At 40.7% G+C, this 25646-nt stretch overlaps 1 protein-coding gene across 14 annotated transcripts in view; it reads left to right on the top strand.

Annotated features, from left to right (window-relative positions):
- Positions 1-25646, top strand: part of MSRB3 (methionine sulfoxide reductase B3) — a 205654-nt gene that overhangs the window by 4064 nt on the left and 175944 nt on the right. For 10 of the 14 annotated variants that reach the window (XR_015772589.1, XR_015772588.1, XM_088055782.1 and 7 more), the window contains exons 2-3: positions 15243-15369; positions 19353-19424. Coding sequence is in view for 12 of the 14 variants with exons in the window: in XM_088055786.1 (XP_087911912.1) it covers positions 15243-15369; positions 19353-19424 (199 nt within the window). In the remaining 2 variants the exon portion in view is untranslated. Of the gene's footprint in view, positions 1-10347; positions 10423-15242; positions 15370-19352; positions 19425-25646 lie in introns of all 14 variants that reach the window. The other 4 variants (XM_014249007.2, XM_014249006.2, XM_014249008.2 and 1 more) reach the window with 2 other exon arrangements.

Here is a 25646-nt window from a genome sequence, read left to right as displayed (position 1 = left end):
GACTTCTGCAGAGGTCCCCAGTTTGCTTTTTCCTTTCAGTAGCATCTGAACATCAGGAGTGATGATTTCTTTGAACTGTGGGCAGCAGTTTAGCAAAATGTACATAGCGTGCTCACACATTGTTTTGTTGGGAAGTGTTACCTCATCCAAGAAATTTTAAGAGTAATGTCATGCATGGCATTTGGAAATATTTCCCCATGGGTCTCTTTAACACTGTGTTCTTCCAAAAGGGGACAACGCCTTTGCATTTCACCTGATGGAAAACAAATCCCTACTACCAGGGAATAACAATAGCGCTGATGGAATGTGGCTGCCAAATGCCACCACTTTCACTCCCACCACACAATGAAAATGGAAAAAAAAATTCAACACATGGAACCTTAGCAGCTTCCTGGGGAAGTGATCTGTGCCAGTCGTTGCCAAAAGGAAACAGCCCACAGAGCGTTCCTTCTGGCTGAGGGGTTGCCCTGTTCTTGTTCCTCTCCGTTCCCCAGTATGTGGTTCTCAGGGAAATCCACAGGCAAGGCTGTTCCAGCTGCCTGCACAGAGAGTGTAGGTGACTTTAACAACTCCGAGCACCTTCAAGGTGGGTTGGTGGGTGGGAGCCACATGGATGTCTCTTTCAGTTTGTGCAGCACAGTGAGTCTGGCCTTGGCTTTCTTGCAGCTGGTTCAAGAGCAAGCATTGGCTTGATATAAAGTTGCTCAGTTGGCTAAGAAAAATGGTTGAATATACAAGCAGGCTTTGCTGCCTGGGTCAGATTGTCACCATCCTGCTGCTGAGAGGAAGCTTGATATTAAATATAAACCCAATGCAGATCCATCCTACTGCGTCCTGATGATGAACAGTCAGAGCTTACACTCAGTTCAAGTTGCATTTATACTAATGGGTGCTTTAGTAGTGCACTGATCCAGTCTGCACAGTGCTGAAACCGAGGCTTGCAGGTCAGATTTGTTGGGCTTTCACTCCTGCACACCAACAGCACTGTCAGCTGTAGCACAAATGTGAGAGAGTGGTGGGAATAAGACAGGAGCAGTTGCTTTGGCTGCCAGCTCAAGGACAGGTGGAAAAATAGAGGTGAATCAGTCAACTGTGTGAAGTTAAAGCCCTTAGATGCAAATTCAGAAGCTCCACAAATAAAATTATTTGGGTTTTCTATAGCTTTATTGTCTCTGCTTTTGAATGGCTGCAGAAAAGGAAAATCAGCCCTGTTGGTCAAAGCCTTAATGTTTAACTGCTATGTACTTTTAGACTGTATCTTCTTCTTCTTTTTTTTTTTTTTTTTTTCTTTTCAGAATTAAAATCAATGTGTCATCAGAAATTGTGTGTACGCGGTGGAAAAATACACTGTGCTGGCAGCACACCTCTTAACATCTCTTTTCATGGGAGAAACCAGATTGTTTGTGTAGTGCTTGTTCTGTGTACTCCTGCTTTTACTTAAAGGCAAGCTCACAGAAGGGACAAGACCTTGTAGCAAATTAGGGCCTCACTGGGAAAAGGACCCACCATATGCTCTTGGTATCTATAAACTGCTACCTGGCATCCCTCATCCAAAAATACAAGGCAGCTTTGCTACTTGCCTCTGAACTTGAGAGAGGTGCTGGTTTGTACCAATTTATTCTACCAGTTGTTGAACCATGCTGGGAAGGATTACAATAGATATTTTGCAAGACTCTAGGCTCTTCCTGTGAAGACTTAAAATGTGAGATACAGTAGCTGTCAGGGGAAAAACAAGCCCTTTTTGTTGCTCAGTTACATACGAATTATAGACCAGTACATTTTGCTCTAATGACAGTCAAGTAATAACTGTGGCAGTAATAAAGACAGTGTAATAGATGAGTGATGTAATGCTATTTTGGATGAGAGGAAGATTTTCAGAGTATTATCCCATTTCCACAATCACTCTTGTAGACTAAACAAACCCAATGCTCAAAAATTTTTGCAGGGATTTGGCTTTCTGAACCACTCTTTTTGTTTTTACTTCTCCTCTGGGCTTTCCTTGACTGTCTCTGTCCTACACCCCAAACCAGAAGCATTTTCCAACTGATACCTCACTGCTACTGAGCAGATCAGACTTCCTCCCCAGTCCCTCCTGTTATGTATTATGTTTCTCTTTTTAATAAACTCCAGATTGTTACTCTTTATTTTTTTCTAATAATTTCACACTGTTGGCTCAATTTATTGTGACTGTAACCTTTACAACCTTTTCTGCTGTACTGCTGCTAGTCTGGCATTCTTACTTTTGATTGTCTTATGCATTTGAAGTTTTCTTTTAAAGTCCAAATGTGATTCTTTGTATTTGGCTGTATTGAATTTTATCTTGCTGGTTTTTGACAATTTCTGCAATCTATTAAATCCATCTTGAGTTCTGCTCAACTCTTCAGGGGTGTTTCACACTCCCTGTAAGGCTGGTGTCTCTGCAATTTTGGTAGGACTACTTGATAGGTTTTGGCCCTGGGCAGTAGAAGTGCTGAGTGAGTGTGTTTATTTAAGCAGGTCTGCACCTGTGGTATAGGACCTTGATCCAAAAGGAAAGTGCTTTTCCAATTTGCTTTGTCTAGAAGTATTTTATATTTGAGGTCTGTTTGATTTGCTGCTTTCCTTCTGTCTGTAGAGTGCAAGGAAAGAAGGAAAGTATGTTAGTTATGGGGTTAGATTTTGGCAAGCCCATCATGATGGGTTACTGCTTTCTAATTTTCACTGCCTGCTTATGGATTGTTTAGTATTTTGTTTCAAAAGCTTTCTGTGTGTTGAGGATATATCTATGGCCATGTAATTTACCAGTCAGTCTTTTCTTCCTTTCTAAAAATGGATATTATCCTCTTCCTCTTGAGATTTTGTAAAGGGAAAAGCCTTTCGAAAATCTTTGAAGGTACATTCTCTTTTCTGAACAATTTCCTCTCCTTGTTTCCCAAACACTTAGAATAAATTTCCTAATCTGTCAGAAGAGGAAGTGCAACCTCAGGGAAACATTTCAGGCACACAGGACAGCTCCATCCTGGAATATAGTGATCAACATTAGTATTCCTAATTTCTGATAGTCTCATATTTATGCAGCTAAAGTACCTGAGGTGTAGTTCCTAAGTATGAGATGGAAAGTTTGATAGACTTCGATAAAGATTTCTAAGAAAAAGAAAAAGAAAAAGGAGTTTTGGCAGCTCTAGTGACAATTTTTGTGTAGAGCAAGGTCTGCACAACAGATTTCAAGTTTGAAAGTAGTCACTGTAACTGCTTCAGGCAATTGCCTCTGCTGTTTCTTAAACAGTCCTATTTCCAACCTGATAATAAGATGTGTTGCATTTATTTTCTTTGTATTGGGTTACAAAGTGTGAAATTTGCAGATGGGCTTAACTGATTATAGGTTATGGGTTATTAATTTTCTTAGTTGTTTTGCTGAGCAACTACAGAGAATTTTCAAACATATAGAAAACTGTAAGAGAATGTGAATCTGTACATACATGCCAAGGCTATAAAAATAACATACTGAACAAATGTATTAGAATTCTAGTCAGTAATTATTATTTCAAAAATACTTCAGGTGGACATAGAGCTTCATTGTTTTATCCTGATTGGGGATGCTGAGGGCCCTCACTGAGATGTGCTGAAGTGAACCATAGGAGAAGGGCCCTGTGCTGGGGGGAGGATGCTCTGGGGGCATGGCTGAGTTGCTTAGGAATTTCTGATGTCTCAGGGTGGTGTGAAATATCAAGACCAAGATGGGAAAGACGGGCCCTGATGGTTTAAGTGCAGGATTTTCTTTTTTTAGAGCGTGAGTCCAAGTAGGACAGAAACAAACTGCATTTTGGGGCAATGCTTAATGAAGTTCCTGACAGCGGGCTGTGGCTGGGGGGGGGCTGCCTGTGGGTGCCTGCTGCTGCCTCTGCTGAAGGAAGTGGAACAGATGTCACTTTTAGGGACAGATTATGCAAAGAAAACATCAACATTTATCTTAGGCTATTGATCCAGAGGGAAGCTAAATTACAAAGCCTTGAAAGTAGCCGAAGGTTGAGGGAAGAGGGGAAGGGGGGGTTCCACGCATGCCTGTGTGGCTGCTGCTAAGCCTAGCACTGCTGTAAGTCTGCTTTAGCAGAGCAGGAGGAAATATTTATGGGGTTTTCTTCCTAAGGTAAGTGCTTTTTGCCCTGCAGGAAAGGTTTTGCATGGTTATTTTAAGTCCAGCTGGAGGATTCATAAATACTCATAGGATGAGTATTTTTGCCTTTTGAATGCATTTAGGACAGGGAAATGTGGATTGACAAAAATGTAAAGTTGAATAGATATTTTCAATCAATTAAAAGATGTGGAAGAGATAACTTTGTGTTTTGGACACTTCAAATAGAATTGAAGAGAAGGGAAATAATTTAAGCAGTTTTTGCTAGAATTAGTACTTCTTTTGTTCAAGATTTGAAGAATAACTTTAGGATGCCTAAAGGTGTAGATGCTTTTGCGGCACAGACAGTGTAACTACATTTAGCTAATTAAAAAAATGAAATGCTGTGTTTATGGACTTTTAAACTGCACCGGAATGAAAATCACAATTCAGCTCAGAGATTCCACATGACATTTTCCATTGAAAATGTTTGTCTTTGGAAGGTATTCAGAGGCTGGAGCACCTCTTCTGTGAAGACAGGCTGAGAGAACTGGGTTTGTTCAGCCTGGAGAAGAGAAGGCTCTGGAGAGACCTTAGAGCCCCTTCCAGTACCTAAATGGAGCTACAAGAGAGCTGGAGAGGAACTTTTCACAAGGACCTGGACTGACAGGACAAGGGGCCATTTGGCTTTTAACTGAGAGGAGGCTTAGGTTAGACATTAGAGAGTAATTCTTGACTGTGAGGGTGGTGAGGCACTGGAACAGGTTGCCCAGAGCAGTGGTGGATGCCCCATCCCTGGAAGTGTTTGAGGCCAGACTGGATGGGCCTTTGAGCAATATGGTCTAATGGAAGGTGGCCCTGCCCTTGGCAGAGGAGCTGGAACCAGATGATCTTTAAAGTCCCTTCCAACTCAACCCATTCTGTGATTTTATGGCTCTATGACATTTTCTCTTGTAAGAAGTACAGTCTTGAATAAATGTTTTTTATCCCTTTAATTACCTAAATACAGGTAGATGTACATATAATCCTAGTTATTAAATGGCAGAAAGTTTGGGTAGTGGTTTAAAATCAAGTGGTCTTTATATTTGAATCAAATTTATTGCTGTTAGGATAGAATCAGTTTTCCTTGTTCTCTCACTTTTCAGCCATTGACATTCAGTATTCACTCAAAGCTTAGGTTGTACTTTCCTTACCTGCTGTGGTGTCGTCTCACTGCTATTCATAAAAATAAAAACACAACCTTGACAAGAGAAGACTTAGGAGTTTCTGTTTTACTTTATGGTATTTTATTTTGTTATGTATTAGATGTTTGGGGTTGTTTTCAGCTGCATAAGGCTTCTTTGGTTTTTGGATTATAAATGTTCCTATTGCAGTGCGTAAGGCATTCTTTTATGTTTGTTTTTTGTTTGTTTGTTTGTTTGTTATTTGTGCAATGTCTGACCCTCTATATGGTATAATTTTAAAAAAATATTTTTGGATAAAAGGCTGAGGTTTTCTTGTATATTCATAAGGCTGCTCTGCATACCGTCGTGACACAATCTGCGTGATCAAAGTTGCATTTTTAAAGGATGCTTTCGTTCTGTTGACATATGCGTAGAGCTGTGTGTGCTGAGGATGTTTGAAGGACAACTCACGGGGCTGTGCAGTGTGTAACTTGTACCAAAGGCAGCTGGCACCGCTCGGTGGTGAGGAGCGGTATTGGCGTGTAGAGAAAGCCACGTGGAAAATTTCCATGTAAGGGAGACTGCTGGAGAGAGATTGGCAGCTATGATGTCTTTAACTCGAAGTGCTTTTCTAACAGCTGGGATGATAAAAAAAGAAACCACCACCTGAATTGCTCTGAGATGAGGTATTACTATCTGACAGATCATAACTAAATTTTATAAACCCTTTACTTAAAAACATTTTTACAATATACAAGATACTCAGTTCTGGTTCAGAGACTGATCTAAAAATTTTATTTTCTCTAGTCGGAAATAATACAAATACAGGGAGATAATTCAGCTTTCAAATGGTTTGTGCTAAAGAATGCAGAATGAATGAAATGACACAAACAAAACAAAAGCATCTTTTGCACTGGAAATTTATTTTCCTAGCGGGTTGTTAGGCATCTATAAGCACATTATCTGCATATACATGTAGGCAGATATTAGCACTAACCACTTTTTCAATTAAAAGAGTTTTAAATATCTTTAAAATCTGCTTGCAATAGACCTATTGATTGTTTGTTGGTTATTTCCCATATACACTGTAATAACTCCATGACATCCATTGAGAATGCCTTAGTTTCCTGCTGTGGCAGGGAGTGTTGGGAGTTTTTATTCCCTGGTACAGATTTTACTCTGAGAGCTCATTAAACTGGAGGACAAAACCATATCTGGAATCACAACTCTTCTGGTCTGATGTGTTCAGGGACTTTGACTCCTTCAGTGGACTAGTAGGTGTCATTTCTGCATTTCCTTACAACAAAGAAACATAAAAACGTAAAAGACAGCCATCAAATTTATGTGGTCTGTGATGTTTGAGAATTCATTTTCTCTGTGCAGCAGAAGTGGCCGCTTCCTTCATCTCTCCCGCAGTCTGTGCGTGCCACACGGGTCGGGAGTGCACGCTCAGCAAACAAACCTCTGCAGGGCTGGTTTGCACGCCTCTCGTGGAACAAGTGAGATGGTGCTCTTCTGAAAAGAGTGCACTGTTTTGTTGTGTTGCTTTGAAGTCCTGTTAAGTCATGCCAGTTAGCTGGAGACTTTCTCTTCGCTTCATTTATGAGACATTCTACCTAAGAGAAACTGTTCATGTCATGTATCTATTGTGCATTGTTACCCAGGCAAATAATCTTTGTAAGGTGAGAAAAAGTCTGCTGAGTTACAGAGTAATGTGTAACGCTATTTAAAAGAATGCCAATTCCAAATGCTGCATTTGTTTAATCTTCAAAATTAGTTTTTGGGGTTTTTTAATTGAAAACTAAAAGCTAGTACAAAGGTGTTTCAGAAAAGCAGAGTATAAATTTCTGTTGAAGGGCTTCTGTTCCTTGCTATAAAAGGAAGTTGTATTTAACATGATGCATGGGATTTGTCCCAAATTAAAAATAGAATAGAAAGCTTGTTATCTCTGCTGTATTAGTAAGCCTGACAATGCAAATAGTGGCAGAAAAGGAGACATACCTAATCAAACCAACCTGATAGCAAAAATAGGTTTCATGACTTCAAGTGCTAGGGGTACCCCTTGGATAGTTCTATTCACAGCAGTAACCCAGAAGTTTTTAATATTTATTTTTTTCTTTTAATATTGAGAATGAATCCTTTATTGGTGTGCAACACAAAAAAAAAAAAAGCTTTTGGTCTTGCCAGTAGGAATTGTTAAATAAAAAGGTTATTTCCAGAACACTTGTATCTCATCATCTGAGGACCAGAAGCAATTAAATCTTTACAACTCTGCTGGAGAGGACTGCCTGGAATGGATAAGATGAGAAATTTTTCAAGATGTTGAAAGGATGGTGATTCTCGGAAAAGACCCATTTAAGAATAGTTTATGACTGTTGTAGTTATAAACTCACTGCCGTAAAAGGAATGTGCTGTATGTTGGCAGGCTACCAAGTCAGGGAAAATGAAAGTGCAGCTCAGCACTATTTTAGTGCATCGGATCTAGGAGGAGCAGGAGTGGGTGGGGGAATCCCAATTGGCCTATATTTACTTTCCTTTGTGAAGTATTGCTAGTCCTAACTATTAGGAAACAATCTGCAAATGATAGATGTATGAGCACTTGCAAGACTGAGAGACTCACTGGTTTCTGCCCTTAGCCAAGAATCCTCTTTCATCCTGGGTTTGGGGGACTCCTTTCTTGTCATGTTTCTTCTCTTCCTTGGGGTTGCTGCTTTTTTGTGTCTCTTTGCAGTTTCACTTTTCCCATTTCATCTCTTGTTCACAAGGCTTGCATATCTTGTCTCTACATTAATGAAATCTCCTTCCATTTTACTATCCTCCCTAAGCACCAAGCAGCCTAAGGATAAAGTATGGAGGGTATTAGTCCGTAAGGCAATGCTTGTCAGTTGTGTATCGCAGAGGGGGACTCAGTGTGAGCAGATGAGCATTTCTGCTCATTCTCTTTTCCTGCTTTCCTCTGGCTTTTGTCTGATCTCAACCTTAAGACTTTTCTTCTTCCTTCCCTACTCTCACCATTAACAGAAGGAATATAGAAGGCGTTGCTGCTGCAACTACACAGCTAGAATATGAAAAGGATACCTCAGGAGCATCAGTAGACTGGACTGTATAACCTCATAACCTTATTTCACAGGAGAAGGAGGACTAGCCTGTGGGCACCGTGAGGAAGCCATGGGACTGGGGAGGGCCTTGTGCACCCCTCGAGCTTGAGCAGCCGTGTTGTGTGTCATGCTTGTTGTGCCCAGGCAGGCGTCTGCCACCTCCAGCCCTGCTGGCTCTGCAGGTGCAGGGACAACTGCTGCAGTTCATGTTATGAAGCACTGAATAGACTCCCCAGTTAGTGACTTCTCTGGTTGCTTTAATGATCATTCCTATCAGTAAGGGCCATTGAAACACCTGGATCTGACAGTATCCTAAAGCATATGTGAGCCAAACTGGTATTTGAAAATGTTTTATGTGCGTTTTGCAGAAAGGTTTTATAAGCTGGAGTTTCAGTTGCTCTGGGAAGGGTTTTAAGAACAAAATCCAATATAAAAGAATATGTAAAATTAAAGAAAACAAAGAGGTTTTGAATTTCACTGTTTAGGTTCCTTTCTAATAGCAGTACTAACTTCAAGTTTAAACCTTGATGTTTCCTGGTGTTCCATTCATATATTACAAGGTATGGCAGCAATTACCTCTTTTATCAGGGCACAGTGTAAACTTCCTAAAGGTAGACAGGATTGCCATTTGGTTTGCACATTCCAGCACAAGCAGCTAAGGGGAACACGCTTTAATTGAGAGTCTTGAAAGTAGAGTTGGAATTCAGGTCTAATACTTCAGATTTTTGTGGCTGTAATTGAGAAGCTAATATTGTATGGGGGGAGGGGGGGGGAATATATGCTGACAAGCATGCAAGTTATATGCTACAGTACCTCTATAGACCTGTAAGGTTAATGCAATTAATTTCATTTAGAATGTTTTATTCCTCTTCTAAGTCTTTGAGAAGCTTAAATTTGGTTATGGTTATGGTTATCCTAGCTGTTAATTATTAAAGTATTTTATTCTCATCAGTGAGCTTTAGTACGGTATTTTAATAGCGAATAGCAAATCACAAACTTTCGATGACACCTAGTTTGCATTATCAACAGATGTACAAGCACATGAAGATCCAGAGCCTAAAATCTCTCTTTAAAGGTAAATTTCATAGAATCACAGAATGGTTTGAGTTGAAGAGACCTTAAAGATCATCTAGTTCAAAAAACCTCTGTTGTAGGCAGAGACACCCCCCACTTGACCAGGTTGTTCAGAGCCCCATTCAACCTGGCCTCGAACACTTACAGGGATGGGACATTCACCACTTCTCTGGACAACCTGCTCCAGTGACAGTGAAGAATTTCTTCCTAATATCTAATCTAAACTATCCTTTCCCAGGCTTTTGCCACTTACCTTTACTAATTTGTGCCTAATGCTTTTAACACTTAAATATTTAACTTTATTTAATGCTTTAATATGGTGCATTGAAACATGCAGTTGTCTAAAAATATCATTATGAAGCACATAATGCATATTCACAGGATGTGTGGTTTTTTGAGGGCTGAAGGCTGCCTCCTCATGGTTCTCTTAGACTGTTGGGAGGCTAGAACAGCCCAGGTAATGAGGTATATAAGTGTAAGAATACTTTGTACACTGCAAAGGGTGCTAGTTTCAGGATTAGAGATCTTGGATTGGAGTAGGAACTGGAAATCTTCCCTACTTATTTCGCTGATAAATAACCAGCAGTCATCAGGCCCCTGCTGAAAAGCTTTCCTGTACTCCAGTCTCCTGCTACATCTGGCAGCTTCACAATGGTTTATTAAACATCTCTTACAAGCTATTCAACATTGCCTTTGTCCGCACCTTAGCTTACACCATGACAAACCTGAGATATTACCTGCACACTGTAAAGCCACCAAGCGTAGTGTGGAGAAGAGGAAAGACCAAGGTTTTTGTGTTAGCACAGAATGTATTAAGGGAAGATGACTAGGGAGTAAATAATTGTTCAGAAAGATGGATTAGAAAGCAAATTCAGAAAGACATGATCTACTGAAACACTTGCTTATGTGGTTCTTTCTTCAGGCCACACCTTTTGTTTCTGCAGTTCCTGAGAGCTGATCTGTCCTGTCTGCTGACTCTGACTGGCAGCAGCTTTAGGTGAGCGAAAGCCAAATATAAAAGCAAATATCCAAATGTTAGAACTGAAATATATATGTATATATATATATATATATATATATATATATATATACACAAAATACTTCACTAAGTTTTGTCAGGGAAACATTTGGTTATAGTTTGCTTTGTGTCAAAATAAGTAAGTAAACCCTTTGCAAAACAACTGTTCAAACTTATTGTTGGACTGACAAAACTTTACAAAACAAATACTGATAAAAACTAAACTGTTAATTTAACACTTGAGTACACTAGACTCCCAGGCCTTTACTTCTTTCTAACTTGTTTGGCCTTCTTTAGTGTAGCAATATTTTTGCTCTTTGCTTTTGCCAGTGACATAGGAATTTCTGAGAAGAGCCTGGGAGCCTGGCTCTCTGACTAGTGTGTGCCTATCTCTTAATTGTTTCCTGCCCTCCAAACGAGGCCAGAGACTTTGGGCTGGGGGAAGGGAAATTGGAAAAAAGTAGAAACCTCACACTACTAAGGTCTTACTATTGGGGCAAGAAAAAAACCCTGATCCTTCCCTTAAGAATTTGTGAATGTTTTTTTAATTTACTTGTAAAGAGCTAAAACTGCATGTTTTTTCTTGTGAGAGCTGGGATTCTCATGTAATTTTAGGAATTCTGGAGCTGAGTTGTCAGGAAAAACACTGAATATGGAAAAATTTAAGCCAGTAGTGTTATGAGCTCCCAAGACCCTTGACGTTTCCCCTACTGCTCTTAAAATCAAGATGTGGTAATATCAGAATTTAACCTCTGAATTTGTCCTTCACTCAAAGAAATTTTTCAAATTGTAGACAGAGGTTGAAAAAACATAGCATGAGTACATACAAAGTTCTTAATTTCCGAAGGACAAATTTGACAGACCACCTATGTTACTTTATAGCTAATAATTTTGGGGCCAAACTTATGTTTCCTGAATGTCCACAATGGACAATATAGAAGCTTTTGAGAGCTGGTAGTTTCTTAATATTTGCCAACAGTGGGCTCCTAAAAGGGAGACTTCCCTGGAGTTAAAATGTGCATCCTAGAAAACTGCATCTGAAACCCAGCTAATGACATAATTACTGCTGTATTTGTATTATCTTTACTTAAAAGATACACAAGTTATTGTTGAGCATGGTGTCCTTCTTATGAGAGCCAGACAGATGTGAGATCCATGTACTCTATTAAAGAGTGAAGTGCAGTGAAGGGGCTCCAAGGGCTCTGATGGTACCCAGGGACAACTGTGGAGGAGCCAACAGTGTCCTAGGTGTTGCAGGCAGCACAGCAAGCAGCACGTGTTTTTTAAAACAGGGCAATCCAACAAAATAAACCCAAACAGTGATGTGTAAATGCATTGTCCCCTTCCCTGAACTGTGTGTTGTGGTCTGACCTCTTCATGTAGCATCTGTCCTAGAGGAAAGAGGCATATTGCAGTACTGCAATAAAGATATGGGGGGTGGTAAGTGTGTGTGGTGTAAGTGCAGCGCTGTGGCACTCACTGTGGCTCAGACATGTGACAGTTGTGTTAGCTTTGCTGTCCCCAGGCCGCCTGGCCCTAGCACTGGCAAGGTGAGGAACCGTGCTAGTACAGCTGGGCTCACTTGGGGCTCGGGCAGGTACCTCCAGCACCAGCATGAGGGCTTTGCTTAACCTATAGAGGGCTAGGCATGTGTAGCATGGGAGTTTAAACCACCAGCCTTCTGTTCCCACAACGGTGTTTTCACAGAATCTTTTAGGTTGGAAAAGACCTCTGAGATCATTGAGTCCAACCTTTGACTTGTCATCTAGACCATGGCACCTCCTCGGGAAGCCCATTCCAATGTCTAATCACCTTTTCTGTGAAGAAGTTCTTCTTGATGCCCAACCTAAACCTCCCCTGACGTAACTTCAGACTGCGTCCTCTCATCCTACTGTTAGCTGCCTGGGAGAAGAGGCTGAGCCCCATCTGGCTATAACCTTCTTTCAGGTAGTTGAAGAGAGTGATAACATCACTCCTGAGCCTTCTCTTCTCCAGGCTAACCAGCCCCAGCTTCTCAGCTACTTCTCATCAGACACTCTGTGCTCCAGTCACTTCACCAATGACATCGCCCTTTTCTGGAGTTCTTCCTATGTTTCTTGTCATGCTCTGGCTGTTCCTCTTAAGTTAATCAGAGACATAAACATGGCACCTGAGCCTGCTAAAGATTATGGCTGAGCTTGCATGCACCACAGAAAGAGCAGAGGGAAGATATGAACCTGTCCCAATGTTACTGTCATTCTCCCTATATCTGTTCTTTATACCCAGGGAATTGACGGGTGGGATGAAAGACCTCCAAACCAAACATGTTAATTGCAATGAGTTTGACTTGGCACTTTTCCTTACTAATTCTTCATAAGCCATTCTTCTAGGGGTCTGTAAGCTTTGTGCAGCAAAGGTTTGTGTGCATATGGTACCTGGCACCAGGAGGTCTCCTCCCACTAGAACTACTGGGCATTGCTATAATGTACAGAGTAAATAGAAATAGCAATCAAAGCATCACCAATAAAAGAGTAAATCTGATTAACTGCAATAAAGCACTTTCATGGGTGCTCAGTGATATTTTATTGGGCTCTCAGGACTTGCATATCCTCCAAATCTTTATGAGTACATGAGAGTAAATAATAACGTTTTGGTGAACACTGAAATACCTGGCATTTTCAAGAGGCCAGGATCTATTTTATAATTCTCATGGATTTAAAATAATTTCCTTTAAGCTGTTTAAAGTTGAAGGAGGGAGGAGGTGGAGGAGGGCAGGGGGGCGGTGTCGGTCCGGGCTCTCAGCGCAGCGCCTCGCAGCAGCGCGCTGGGCGGCGACCGCTAGGCGGCGACACGCCCGCGAGCCGCTAGCCGCCAGGGGGCGCTCGATGCCGCTGCTGCCGGAGCGCGGGACCGGCCTCACCCGCAGCTGCGGGGCACTGTGGGGTGTGAGGAGCCTGTGGGGTCTATGGGGCAGTGTGGGGTGTGAGGAGTCTGTGGGGTCTGCGGGGCAGTGTGGGGTCCGCAGGGCATTGTGGGGTCTGCGGGGCACTGTGGGGTCTGAGGGGCAGTGTGGTGTCTTTGGGGCTGTATGGGGGCTGTGGGGCTGTGCCGGGGCAGTGTGGGGTCTGAAGGGCTGTGTGGGGGTTGTGGGGCAGTGTGGGGTCTGCGGGACAGTGTGGGGTCTGTGGGGCAGTGCCGGGGTTGCGGGGCCGTGTAGGAGGTGCGGCGGGGGTGCGCGCAGCCCTCCGGTCTCCTGGCGGTCTGCTCCGCAGGGGTTCGCGCGGGTTTTCACGCGGCTCCGCCGCCGCCGCTATGACAGGGACGTGTTTGTGAGTGTGTGACGGCGCTCACGGGCTGCCTGCCCCGCACTGCCCACCCGGCCCCCTACCCGCCGCCGTCGGGCAGCACGGAAGTGTCGGGGGTCTCGCAGCCACCAATTTGATTTGGGTACGACGGAATTGAGGCGTGTGGATGCGAGCACGTTTCTTTCAGATGCACTCCAGACCGGTTTGGTAATTGATACGGCTGAGGGCTGGGTCCTTGTTATAGTCATGGAATTATCACAGAATGGTTTAGCTCGGAAGAGACCTTTAAAGACCACCTAATCCGACCCCCATCAAAGGGCAGGGACAACTTCAACTACATTTGGTTGCTCAGGGTCCCCTCCAGCCTGACAGTGAATGCTGTCAGGGATGGGGCGTCTGCAGCTGTTTGGGGCGCTCTGTAAGTGTCGCTCCTCTCAGAATCCCGTTCTGATTCTGAGGACGGGACCGCGGTCAGTTTGTCCCCCGCTGGCACAGCCGCTGCTGGGGGCCATGGCAGGGCTCTGGCCCCCGCGGCTCGTGGGCTGGCACAGACAAAAGGGTGAGACTGAGAGGAGGTTGGGAGACCTGCCCTGCTGCTCCACAACTACTTGGGGCCAGATCCTACTTCCACGAGAGTCCTAGGGCATTTCAGTGCCGATTTTGATTGGGGATTGGCTCCAGTCCCACATCGTATATTCTGAAGTGAGCTGTGGCTGTGGATGGCTGGGCTATAAGGCAGCTGCATTTCCTCTTTCCCATTGTGGGGTGCATGGAACAATTAGTATTTGTGCATTAAACCCTTCTGAAATAAAATCTCATGACTGCCATCTCTCTGTTTGCTATATTTGAACTGGTTGGAAGATTGTTTAAATATATCTCATGGACAGTTTACAACATGAATTATTTCCTGCCTTTGAAAAGCCATGGTTTTAAAATAACTGGCAAGTTTATTACAATGAAAAGTCACATTCCTAAAACAAGTCATCAAAAGAACAATTTTTAGCAATGACTGGTTTCCAGCATTCACCATTCAGAAATGTTGCGGAGTGTGATCTTGGTTTAAATAAAAAAAAATAGGAAAAGGCTGCATGTTTGATCTGCCCAGCATTCCTGGGTGTTCCAAGCAGGATTCCTACTATCTAGCTGAGGTTCTAAGGTTTTTTTCCTTAGTACCTCTGCACCTGTGATTAGATTCCTACCCCAAGTTGCTCTCAGTTGGGTATCTAAAGCAGCTGTTGTGAAGGCCCCCTATAAAAATGTCCAGTTCCTCTCACTTTGTAGCATTTTAAAATGGTTTCACTGAATACTGTGTAATATGTATCAAAATGTTGGGGGGTGGGGTAGTAAAAATGGGTTAAACGCACTAAGAAAAGTGCATTTAGAGTTGTGCTCCCATGTGGTGGTCTTACAAAATTTTAAGTATTGTTTTTTTCTGTGAATGTATCTTAACATTTTTGATGTTTTAATTTGTTCTCATCTTTATTTTTTTTTTCTTTTTTTTTCTTCCCTACTCAGCTCTTGCCCCTGTTCTTTGCCTCTGGTTTTGTTGGTGAGGATATCACAGTGATGTCTGCATTCAACCTGCTGCATTTGGTGACAAAGAGCCAGCCAGTGGCCCTGCGAGCCTGTGGGCTTCCCTCAGGTTGAATGGGTGCTGCTTGTTGTGTCATGCATAATAAAGGCCCTTGTAGGAATGGGTGTCTCTGCTGCAGGAAACAATGTGCTATGGGTTGTTCTGTTTAAATTCTCCTTTGAAGCAGAAGTTTATTTACACTTTTTTTAAATTTTTTTTTGGTAAAAGTCACTTGAGTTGAGTGAGCAATTTCATATCTGAGAATTTAAGAAGCTTGGAAATGCTGACTTGTCCAAAATTCTTCCTCTTAAATTTTATATTATTTTCCTCATTCTTGGCTAAAACTTTGTAATTAAACTGAAAATATTTTATTAAATTCCATTCCTAATTTTAAAAGAGAATATCTAAAAGAATTTCACATATTGATTGCTATTAAATCATAGGACTTAAAAATATTTTCCAAAATATTTAGCATTATATTATAGTTATGGTCCATGTGTTTCTTTTCACAGTTTTTATAAATCAAGTGTGTTATACTGAAAATCATGTAAAAAAAATGTGTAGAATTTAAAACTTCATTCTTTCATTCCTCCAACACCATATTCCTTAGTTATGTGACACTTCTCTACATAACTAAGTGAAAACATGCAATTCAATGCCCACATGCAGCTGTACTTTTCATGTAAGGTCTAGGTTTGTTCATTAGGTCTAGGAAGGGTGCCATAAGACCACATCTCCATGAATTGATTATATCAAGAAAACCTTGAACCTAAGTATTTTGTATTTCACTTAAATTGTAACAGTCTGTAATATCAGCGTAAAATGTCAGTGTACGGGGTTATGTGGGAGAAAATATAAGCTGTACCGAGTTAATTTTGAACATTACTAGAAATTTTCTTGACACCCAAAAAAAAAAGTTACAGTCCTGGCTGATCTCTGTTTGAAGCCTCAAAAATGGGCCAGCTTGGATGTTAGTGCTGCACTCACAACTGGTTCATAAGAGTGCAGAATGTTACAAGCAGTTTCTCCCAGACCTGGACTTAGCAAGCATATGGAGGTGATGTTTTAAAGATTTTTTTTTGGTGATAGGACATCAGTTTTCAAGCTGATGGATTTTTCTAAAGCTTATTAGATTTTATTTGAACTAAATCTGAGTCCAATTTTTGCAACATTTATGTTCCATTTCCCCCACATGTGCACAAAACTCCTATTAACCTTGATAGGAACTGCAAACACATATTGAGGAAGAGAGAGAATAACCCACATTGTGTCAGCTTGACCTCGGTTTCCTGTTATATTTGCTGCTGAGCCAGATTTAAAATCCTAAAAATATTGGGTAAGCAAATTTCCTTAGCCCTCATTATGCATCTTTCGATATGTGCTCATATTACTGGTGTCTGCCTTAACACGGGGGCACTCAGTCTTTGTGTCCCCACTCTCTAAAGGAGATCTTCAAGCTGAGCAGCTAGAAACACACACAGCCCATGGAAGGTTTTGCTGTTCTGTACCTGTTTCCAAAACATTGCATTAGCTGTTTTATCAAGTTGGTTTTCAGTCATAATCCAGTAGTCACATTTTGGAATAAAAAGTTAACACTACTCTTTATTCCCATCCCTTAGAACTCTAACTGTGGGACCATTAATAGATTGAGTTCCACTGACTGACAACTTCATTGAGATATATATATTGATATTTATATATAATAAGTCCAAATTCATCTGCTAACAGTGGAATAATATACAATCACATATCTCACATATTTTAAGAGTAATCTAAATTCCCCAGATGCTTAAAAAGTAACATAGACTTGCTTTGCCTTTGGTTTGGTTTTTTGTGTGTGGTGTATGGGATTGCAAGTAAATGGCATAGCATGTATCAAATAAAACATGGGAAGGAAATGTAGAGCCAACATCCGCTTAAATGCCAAAATGCCCTGTGACTTTGGCTTCTGAATATACAGAAAACTCCCCAAGTTCTCATGAGTTTTTTATAATGTAACACTTTGAGCTAGTAACACTTTTCCCACCATCCAGTTCTGTGTGAATTGCAATCCTGTAACCATGCCACCATGCCATATGTCCACCTAGTCTGGGACAGTGTGGGATTTGGCCACCTTCTAATTGAGTGGCAAAGTCAATATGGAAAGAGACTTTTTAACCTTCTGGGACCCGTGCTCAGAGTAAGGAAGCAAAGTGCTGTCACAGCACTAAACTGGGCTTTCAAACAATGTTTTAAACACTATGCAGTTAAATATCTGCAGGACAAAGATTTGAATGAAAGTATTGTTTCAATTTCTATGCTTGGAATGGTACTTCTTCCTGTAATGAATAAAGTAACACAATGCAATATATTATTTATATTTAATATACAGTTGTAGATCATAAACAAGGGATATTTTTTCTCTTCCCCTTCCTCCTAATTATTTAAATTAATTAAATACTATTGGGAGGTATCTGAGAATAGAGATGACCCGTCCCTTCTTTGATCTACTATTTTCTAAGCACTTGTGAGTTTCACTTGTGCTGGTGAAGTGTTTTTACTTGTTCTTTTTCTGTTTGTATATTAGCACCTGGAGTGCAGATCTGTTCTTCAAAACGGTATTTTTTAAATATTTTTTTGTCTGAAGTTAGGACTAAACATTTCAATGTGTGCACACCTAGTGCACTGTTTGCCCGTAACATTTTTTGTAGACAAGTAGACAAGATGGCAAGTCTGAGCAGGAGCAAGCGCTCCCAGCAGATGGCACTAGGCATTTGCTGTTCTGCACACCCAGGGCTCTATGAAAAGCTTCCCATCTAGGAGTCATTCATACAGAAAATACACCCTGAGACCTTAGGAACATTTACAGGTATTTTAAGAAAAGCAAGAATACTGGGGAAAGAACCAAAATCTTTACCCATATGCAAGCTACCATCACATTGGTTCAAGGTTTCTTCATTGTCAATGATGACCTCAGCTCCATTGTGTCTGTTGTGTGACACAGGTGTTGCTCCTGGAGCCCACTTTATTAGAGATGAATGTTCTGAATTTCTTTGGAAATGTAGGATGCACTCAGCACCTGCCAGGATTTAATTCACAGAAATTAAGTTTCTTAAACCACTTCAAAATCACAAGAATCCCCACCAAACATTTAGTATAAAAACTACTTCATCTGCTTTATGTATACTAAGAAGCAACTGATACAAGTCATGATTCCATGTACATATGTTTTCTGAAGCAGACCACCAAGCTATAACGTAAAAAGATAGCTTATATTGCTTTGCTGTGTCTTTTAATTATTATGGGTTCTCATTTCTTAAAAAGACCCTTTATTTCTTTAACACCTTGAATGTTGTGCTGCTTACATCACATTTTTTGCATGTGATAATTTGGCTTTTCCTCTCCTGTAGATCAAAGAAAATTATGGTGCTTGTAAAATTAAGTAAAAGTAATGATGAAGAAATTATAGGGGTAGACTTGGGGTTGGTTTTTTTTTCCATATAATGAAGTCCTAGATAATATTAAATTGTTGTGTAGTGTTTAATTACTAAAATAACTACTAGTAGGAAACTATACTTTTCTAGCATTAGATTAAACTACAATGCATCTGTGTGAAGATGGTGTTGGGCATATGGTGTAAGTCTTTATTAAGTAAATAACTATAGTATGGTTTCTCACTCTTTTATTAAATCTTTAATTCTAAGTTTTAATAGAATGTCCTTTCATAAAATTGAAATTAATAGTGAACAGAAATTACTAGGTATCAAAATTGAATTTTTAGCAGTAACGTGTTAACATAAAGAATTATATTTAGGAACAGATCTTGAAAACATTTGCATATATTAATTATTTTTATGCATTTGTTCCTCTAAATTCTCAATGAAATATCTGTGTGCATACTGTTTGCCAGATATGGCTTTAATGACCGAAAGTCTAGTTAAGACCTTAGCCTTGTGGATTCAAAATATGGAAGTTGCAGTCAAACTCTGTGTGACTTGAGTATGACTGAATGTTTCATATTGTCTATGTTCAGAGACAGAATTTCTATAATGTATGTTATAACTTCCTCATAGTTTTCCGCAATGTGTATCACCAGAGATGTACTACTACAGATGTCTGTTCACATGGTCCAAAAGAAAATAAAAGTAAGAGTGATACTGCATAGCATAAACCATCCATACAGCTATGGTTAAATGCCTGTCAGTGTTTTCATTATAAATTCGTATTTTCTGGGGTTTATATCTTGAACATAAAAATTTGCTCTGGGTTTAAGTATACCATACAAGGTCTCAGATGAATGTACTTTTTCCTCAGAACAGGCTGGGGGGCAAAAATTAAAACTCATTAGTATCCAGCTAAATTAAAAAAAAAAAAAAAAAGGATCAAAAATAGATTTTAAAATTTAAAACAGTCTTACAAATACTTAGTTTACTGCCTCCCAGCAGTTATGAGGAAGACTCTTGAAAAGAGTGGAAAATATCCACTATGTGATCACAATAGTCAATAGCATGTGAAACCATTCATGTGTCATTATTATATCAATGTCTGTGTATATGTTTTCCTTTTAGTCATATGATAGTAGAACACTATTATCATAATAGAGCATAAAATTATCATATTTTTGGAATGGCTTTAAAATGAATTTTAAAAAATTAGATAAAGCTGTCTTAAGGGGAGTAAATTTGATGTACCATATTTACAATTATTTATTTTGGCTAGAATGCGTTAATGCATTTTAAGATGAAATTTATTAGTAGATATTTCTTCAGGTGTAATACTCTTAAGAGTGCCTGATACTTGCCAAACTTGGGATCATAAAGAAGACTAGAAGTCTTCTGTTACATTCCCTAGCATTTATACTCTGTTTTTATGCTCTTTTTAAATCTTTGTTCAGGTGGAGTTTTGTGCTCTCCCATATCTGCTCTGGAGACAGATGCTGCCCCCACCTGGGTGGAGGGTCCTCGGTGATTCTTGCACTGAGAAGCACTGGAATGATGAGACATTTCTTGTTCTCCCAGATCATGCAGAAAGACAGTCCCTGAATGTGTTCTCTGATGGATCTTTTAAGGTTGTTCTTATTCTCTTCCTGCTCCCATAAAGGATCCACCACAAACCATTTCTACCCTTCTTGCAGAAATGTTTTAATTCTGGGAGTTCATCAATTTCCTGTGTTCCATTCCTGAGCCTTCTGCAGCTAAGACTTAGTGTGTTTTCTGCTTAGTTAGGTATGGAAAGGATGAATTTTCAGCAGGGTGTTTCTGGGTTTTAAAGCTTCTCATGAAAAGTTACTTTTTTTAGTTATTGGAGTGTCTAACAGGAGGACTAAGAAGTCCTTTAAGGCCTGCCTTCATTTTTTCCCCCCCTCCAATTAAAAGCAACTCCTGGCTTTGTCTTTTCTCTGAAGAGTATATGATGAAGGTTTTAGAGAAGATTGTGATGTAAAGGAGAGATAGCACACAGAAATGAAGGAGATTTTCTATATTGCTAAGGTGAGGGAGGACAAGCAAGAAAATGTGCAAGAATTCAATGTGAGCCCTAAAGTCAGTAAGAGTGTGTTGGGAAACAATGGAGGAGATGATCACTTAGGGAATGTATGAGCTTGGAATTTGATGGAACCTTGAATGGATCTAGAGTGTGGACTGGGAGTCAGTCACTAGAGGATCGAACATTACCATAACTTAACTGCTAGGTTAACCATAAGTTGCTACAGCACAGATCATGATCTGAGGGTACATGAGTAGAGACAAGTTGTGTCCCTGAGAATGCTAAGCAGGGGAAATTGTTCTTAGTTACAAGCTAAATATATATCTCAGTTTGTGATTTCCTTCAAGAGAAGCTGTGTTTGGAAGGGATGCATGGCTAGGGTACAAAGGTGCCCCTCTGCTGTGTCTGGAGAAAAGGTTCTTGTGGGATGGGAGGTGCTGGCAGCTTTGTGCACTGTGGGTCAGAACTCCCTCATCAATGCTCTGGCCCAGGTCAGGGAGTCCTGTGGAGAGCAGAGCAAAGAAAGGCTTGACTGAATCCTCTTAAGGCCCTTTTACAGGGCTTGACCCCATCTTCTTGACCCATAAGGCATGGCTGAATTCTAATGAAAAATAAGGAATTCCAGAAGGCCCATTAGGGAAGGAAGTTGGCAGTTACAAACCTTGTTGACTGTTCCTATGCCTTTAGTCCTGAAGCAGATTGAGAGGGGAAGGGGCTACAGTGTTTTCTGTGGTGGTCATAGCAGAGCATAAACTGGAGCAGAGTGTCCCAGCAATTCCTGTCTTCATGCTGGGTATGTCCCTCAGTGCTGGGAGAAGTGGGATGGAAGGCCACAGAGCAGGCGGTGCTTTTGCAAAAATGTTCCTTACCCTGCAAGACTGGAGACAGATCAAGTTTTGCAGGGGGTTAGATCTGGGCTGTTACAGAGAATTGCAGGAGAGGCAAGACTTTCCCCCAGCCCCCTCCTTTCCTCCACCCCCATCCCAAGTACAGATTGCGGCACCTTGGGTCTTGAAATCCAGTGCTCATTTCACAGGCCACACATCACTATTGTGGAGGAAGCAGCAGGAGGATTTAGCAACAGCCTGAATGCCAAAATAAGCTACACACCACTGCTGGAAAATGCTGACTTTTTAATTGTTTCTGCTGCAGAGTTAAACCTTTATTAAAGCTGTGTGAATAAACTTATTTTGATGACTTACTGAAATATTTTAAATGCAAAAGGTAGCATAAAGCACTCTTACTTAATTAATCTTAATCCTACTGTTAATAAAATGCCTTTCCATATGTTGGGCGCCCTTTTATTGATTCTGTCAGAAATCTACTGACCAGATAAAGAGTGCTCAGTGTGTCTGTCTTTCTTGTTTTTAATTTAAATAAATGTAGTGCCTGTGAAAGGTGCTAGGATAATATCAGAAAAACAAAAGTCTCTTTAGGGGGGAGAGGAAGAGAAATCTATCGTTATAAATATTCCCCCGTCCATTGCTGTACCAATAGATCTTGATCTTGTCTTGCCTGGTTTGCATCCAAGAGAAAGGCAAATAGGTCAGCTGCCCTGTGCACTCTGTCTTTGGCCATCTCAGCAGAAACAATAATAAATGTGGCAGTTTATAACATAATGAGCCTTTGCTTCACTTAATTGAAGATTCTTCTATTCACCAACCTCTGCTGAGCAGCCACATGCTGTTGCAGCAATACTAGTGAAGATGACAGATCAAAAAGCTTCAGAGGAAGCTGCCTTCATCTCCACCAGCTCGAGTAGGGTGGTGGTGGTCTCCTCTCAGTTGTTATAATTTGGAAAGGTTGTGAGACCAAGTTTGTGTCTAGTAGTGACATTTATTTCATTGATGTCAGATATGGAAGTAAAGTAGACATGGCTGGAGAGGACAAAAGGAGCTGATTTTCTTTCCCCCTTTCCTGGTACGCAAAACACTTCAGTCTTTTGTTAAATGTTTTTTACAGTCACAGGGAGGTGAGACAGATTGCTTTTCCAGGGAATGTCTCTTTGGCTTGCATGGCTGCCTTAGCCAAGTAGATTGCTGCAAGTAGGTTTGCAGACCTGTGGAAACAACAGATGCTGCCTATACGGGCCTTCTGGGGTTCCAGTACCACTTTCTGTAGAGAGAAAACAAGTGCATATAGATGCATTAGCTGGCAGCTTGAGGAGATTGATTGATTGATTTAGTGCTTGAGAAATTTGCTGTCTTATATAGGAAATTTCTGATGGTGATTCAAAATACATGTGTTTGTATTAAACAAAGAGCTGTGCTGATGAACAGGGAGGAAAAATAAATGTGACAGCTCTGTTACTTGATTGTATGGGAAGTTTGCAAGTTTGCAGAGAAGGGGCTTCCCCTTTGCTGGTGGCCATCTGACCCTCCTGGTTGTGAAGTAAATAATTTTTTTTAAAGACAGTTAGTTTTTGGGTGGTGTTCTTTAAGATTGAACCTGGAATTTGACCCAAAATTCAAACTGCTGTCCTGGTACCTGGCTTTTGGATTTTCAGTGCACAATATAGTGGAAATGGTCTTCGCTCCATTACTCCTAATGCTTGCATGAAACTGCAAATGGTATTTCAACAGCAGGTGGGAGTTAGCTACCTACAGCAAGAAAGCAAAGGAGCCACAGATCTGTTTTTCAATGTGTAAAACATTTACAGGATTTTTTTAATGATGAGGTTTGAATTTTACTTAAACCTGACCTCCCAACATTTCAGACGGAGTTCAGAAACTGAAGTTTCAGTTTCTTTTGCAACATCTATCCTAGTCACCAGCAGGTTAAGGTAATTTGAAATGGCTCGTGAGGGGATTATAAAAAGAACTATCATGTCAAATTATCATGTCATTTATTTTCCAAATAAAAGCCAATAGAACTATTTGCAATGTAACCATTCTCAAGAGTTCCTGGATAGATAGCAGTTCCTGGCTTGTTTGCAGTGAGAGAACACTGCAGCATTCTCCTAAGGCTGATGACTAGGGGCCGCAGAGAACAAATTAAACAGAAATTAAAATATGTGAGAGAGTAAAATATGTGAGTTTGCCTTTTCTTAATCAGACAGTGAGGCAAAACTGGCAACAAGAGGCATAAACTGTGTAAATCTGAAATATTAAGAAATCAGAGATTCCACTTTTAATAATACTAAATGTTAGCAATAGCATATGTAAGGATATTTATTTAAAGAAATGTATGCAAACATTTTTTAATTTCATGGAATTCTTCTTAATAGCAGTTTGAGGTAATTTACCATCGATCTGCCAAGGTCTGACCCACTCATGAAGGGACAGACTTTGGGAAGCAGAGAGATGTATACTTAGAGCCAGATTCCATAGTCCTATGTATGTTCATAGACTCTTAAGTAACTATGCATATTCTCAATAGCCTGCCTACACAGGCCACTTTGCAGGATTGGGACTGGGGTGGGATATGAAAAATAAAATCTACTGGAAGGCCCCTAAAAAAGTGCTTGGTTATATTAAAAGAAGTAGTACTGAAAAGTAGAAGCCAGATTTATTATATGTCTGTGCTCTGCTGGAACATTTGATCTTGCTTTATTTAGTTCAGGAAGTTTAAGTGGTATGTGCTCAGTGCATGACTGTAATGTCCATTAATGCAGTGGAATATAAGCATAGGTAGAAGAGGGAAAATGAATGTTGTGTCCTCCATGCAGTTGAAATGGTGAGTTAATTTCAGTGATAGGAAGCAACAAAACATAAGAGAAAATTGTTAGAATGGTTCAAACAACTGTTTGGTATAGGAAAGCTATCAGGCAAAATGCCACATATTTCAGGGCATGTCAGACACTAATCACCACCCTCTGGTGTGTTGGAATAGTTGAGGGGCTGAGTGGTGAGGAGTAATGGTCTGCTAACTTGTGTCCGTCTGTCTGAAAATATCTTGTTGCTGGTTTTCTTGTGATTGGTTATAGGGAAGGAATGTTATGAACCACAGGTTTGAAAAGGTCAGTTGGAACTTATATGTGAGGTGAGATGCTTAATGTCTTCATTATCAGGTCAACACCCAGAAAATACTTTCTGTTCACTTAATTTGTACAGCAGACTTCAGAGCTGAACTCTGAAATGCCCATAGTTTGCAGGTGAATAGTAAATGGCAGCATGCACTGCCTTGCTTTTCAGAGAAAAATAACATTCCTAAATGTTTCGCCCCCCTCAGCTTTTTCTTCCTTTTTTTTTTAATGCATTAAGATTTGTGAGGCTGGTCTTTTCCTCACAAAGCCTACCATCCTGCTCCAGGAGGATGTGCCTTGAGCACTGCTGTAGGTGTTGCCAGAGGGCTGAAGGCAAGTGCCTGTTGGTGACAGCTGCCTGCACATTGCTCTTCTTAGGAGTGCCAACCCCAAAGAAGGCACCATGGGGTGCTGATTAGAGAGATTTAATCTGGCCTTCGATCCTGCAGTGGAATGTAAAAGGGATTTTGTCTGCCTTTGCAGGCCAGCATTCACCTCTTAACAGCTGCATCTGACTGGAGTTCAGAACATAGCTGTCCTGGGCTTTTCTAAAAGTGATTGCTGAGAACACTGCCTCCAAAGAACAAGAGTGCTAATATAGACCCTATGAACCCAGGCTCTCTTATACTGTTATACTATACTCTTATACTTATACATTTAATTTAGCCTCACCTTTAATCAGTAACCACACTGATCTAATGCTGTTTGTAGAACTGATGACCTTTTCTCTTATTTGCCTCAAACTATGATTTGGTAGTGAACTATGAGCCTGCCTTTACAGCTGAGCTGCTGAAGCATTTTGCTGCCAGTATGGAACCTTTCCAAACCTCATCCCATCTATGGAGAACCAGACTGAGGAAGGTGGTCAGCCTGCCCATTTATTCTCTGGTTTAATAATGAGCTCGGTAACAGCTCCATT

Source organism: Pseudopodoces humilis, chromosome 5 (assembly GCF_049639895.1).
Source record: "Pseudopodoces humilis isolate 2021_Gansu_Grassland_sample_001 chromosome 5, ASM4963989v1, whole genome shotgun sequence".
Classification (NCBI taxonomy): Eukaryota; Metazoa; Chordata; class Aves; order Passeriformes; family Paridae; genus Pseudopodoces; species Pseudopodoces humilis.
The sequence above is the reverse complement of the archived record's forward strand: the minus strand, read 5'-3'. Positions and strand labels throughout refer to the sequence as shown.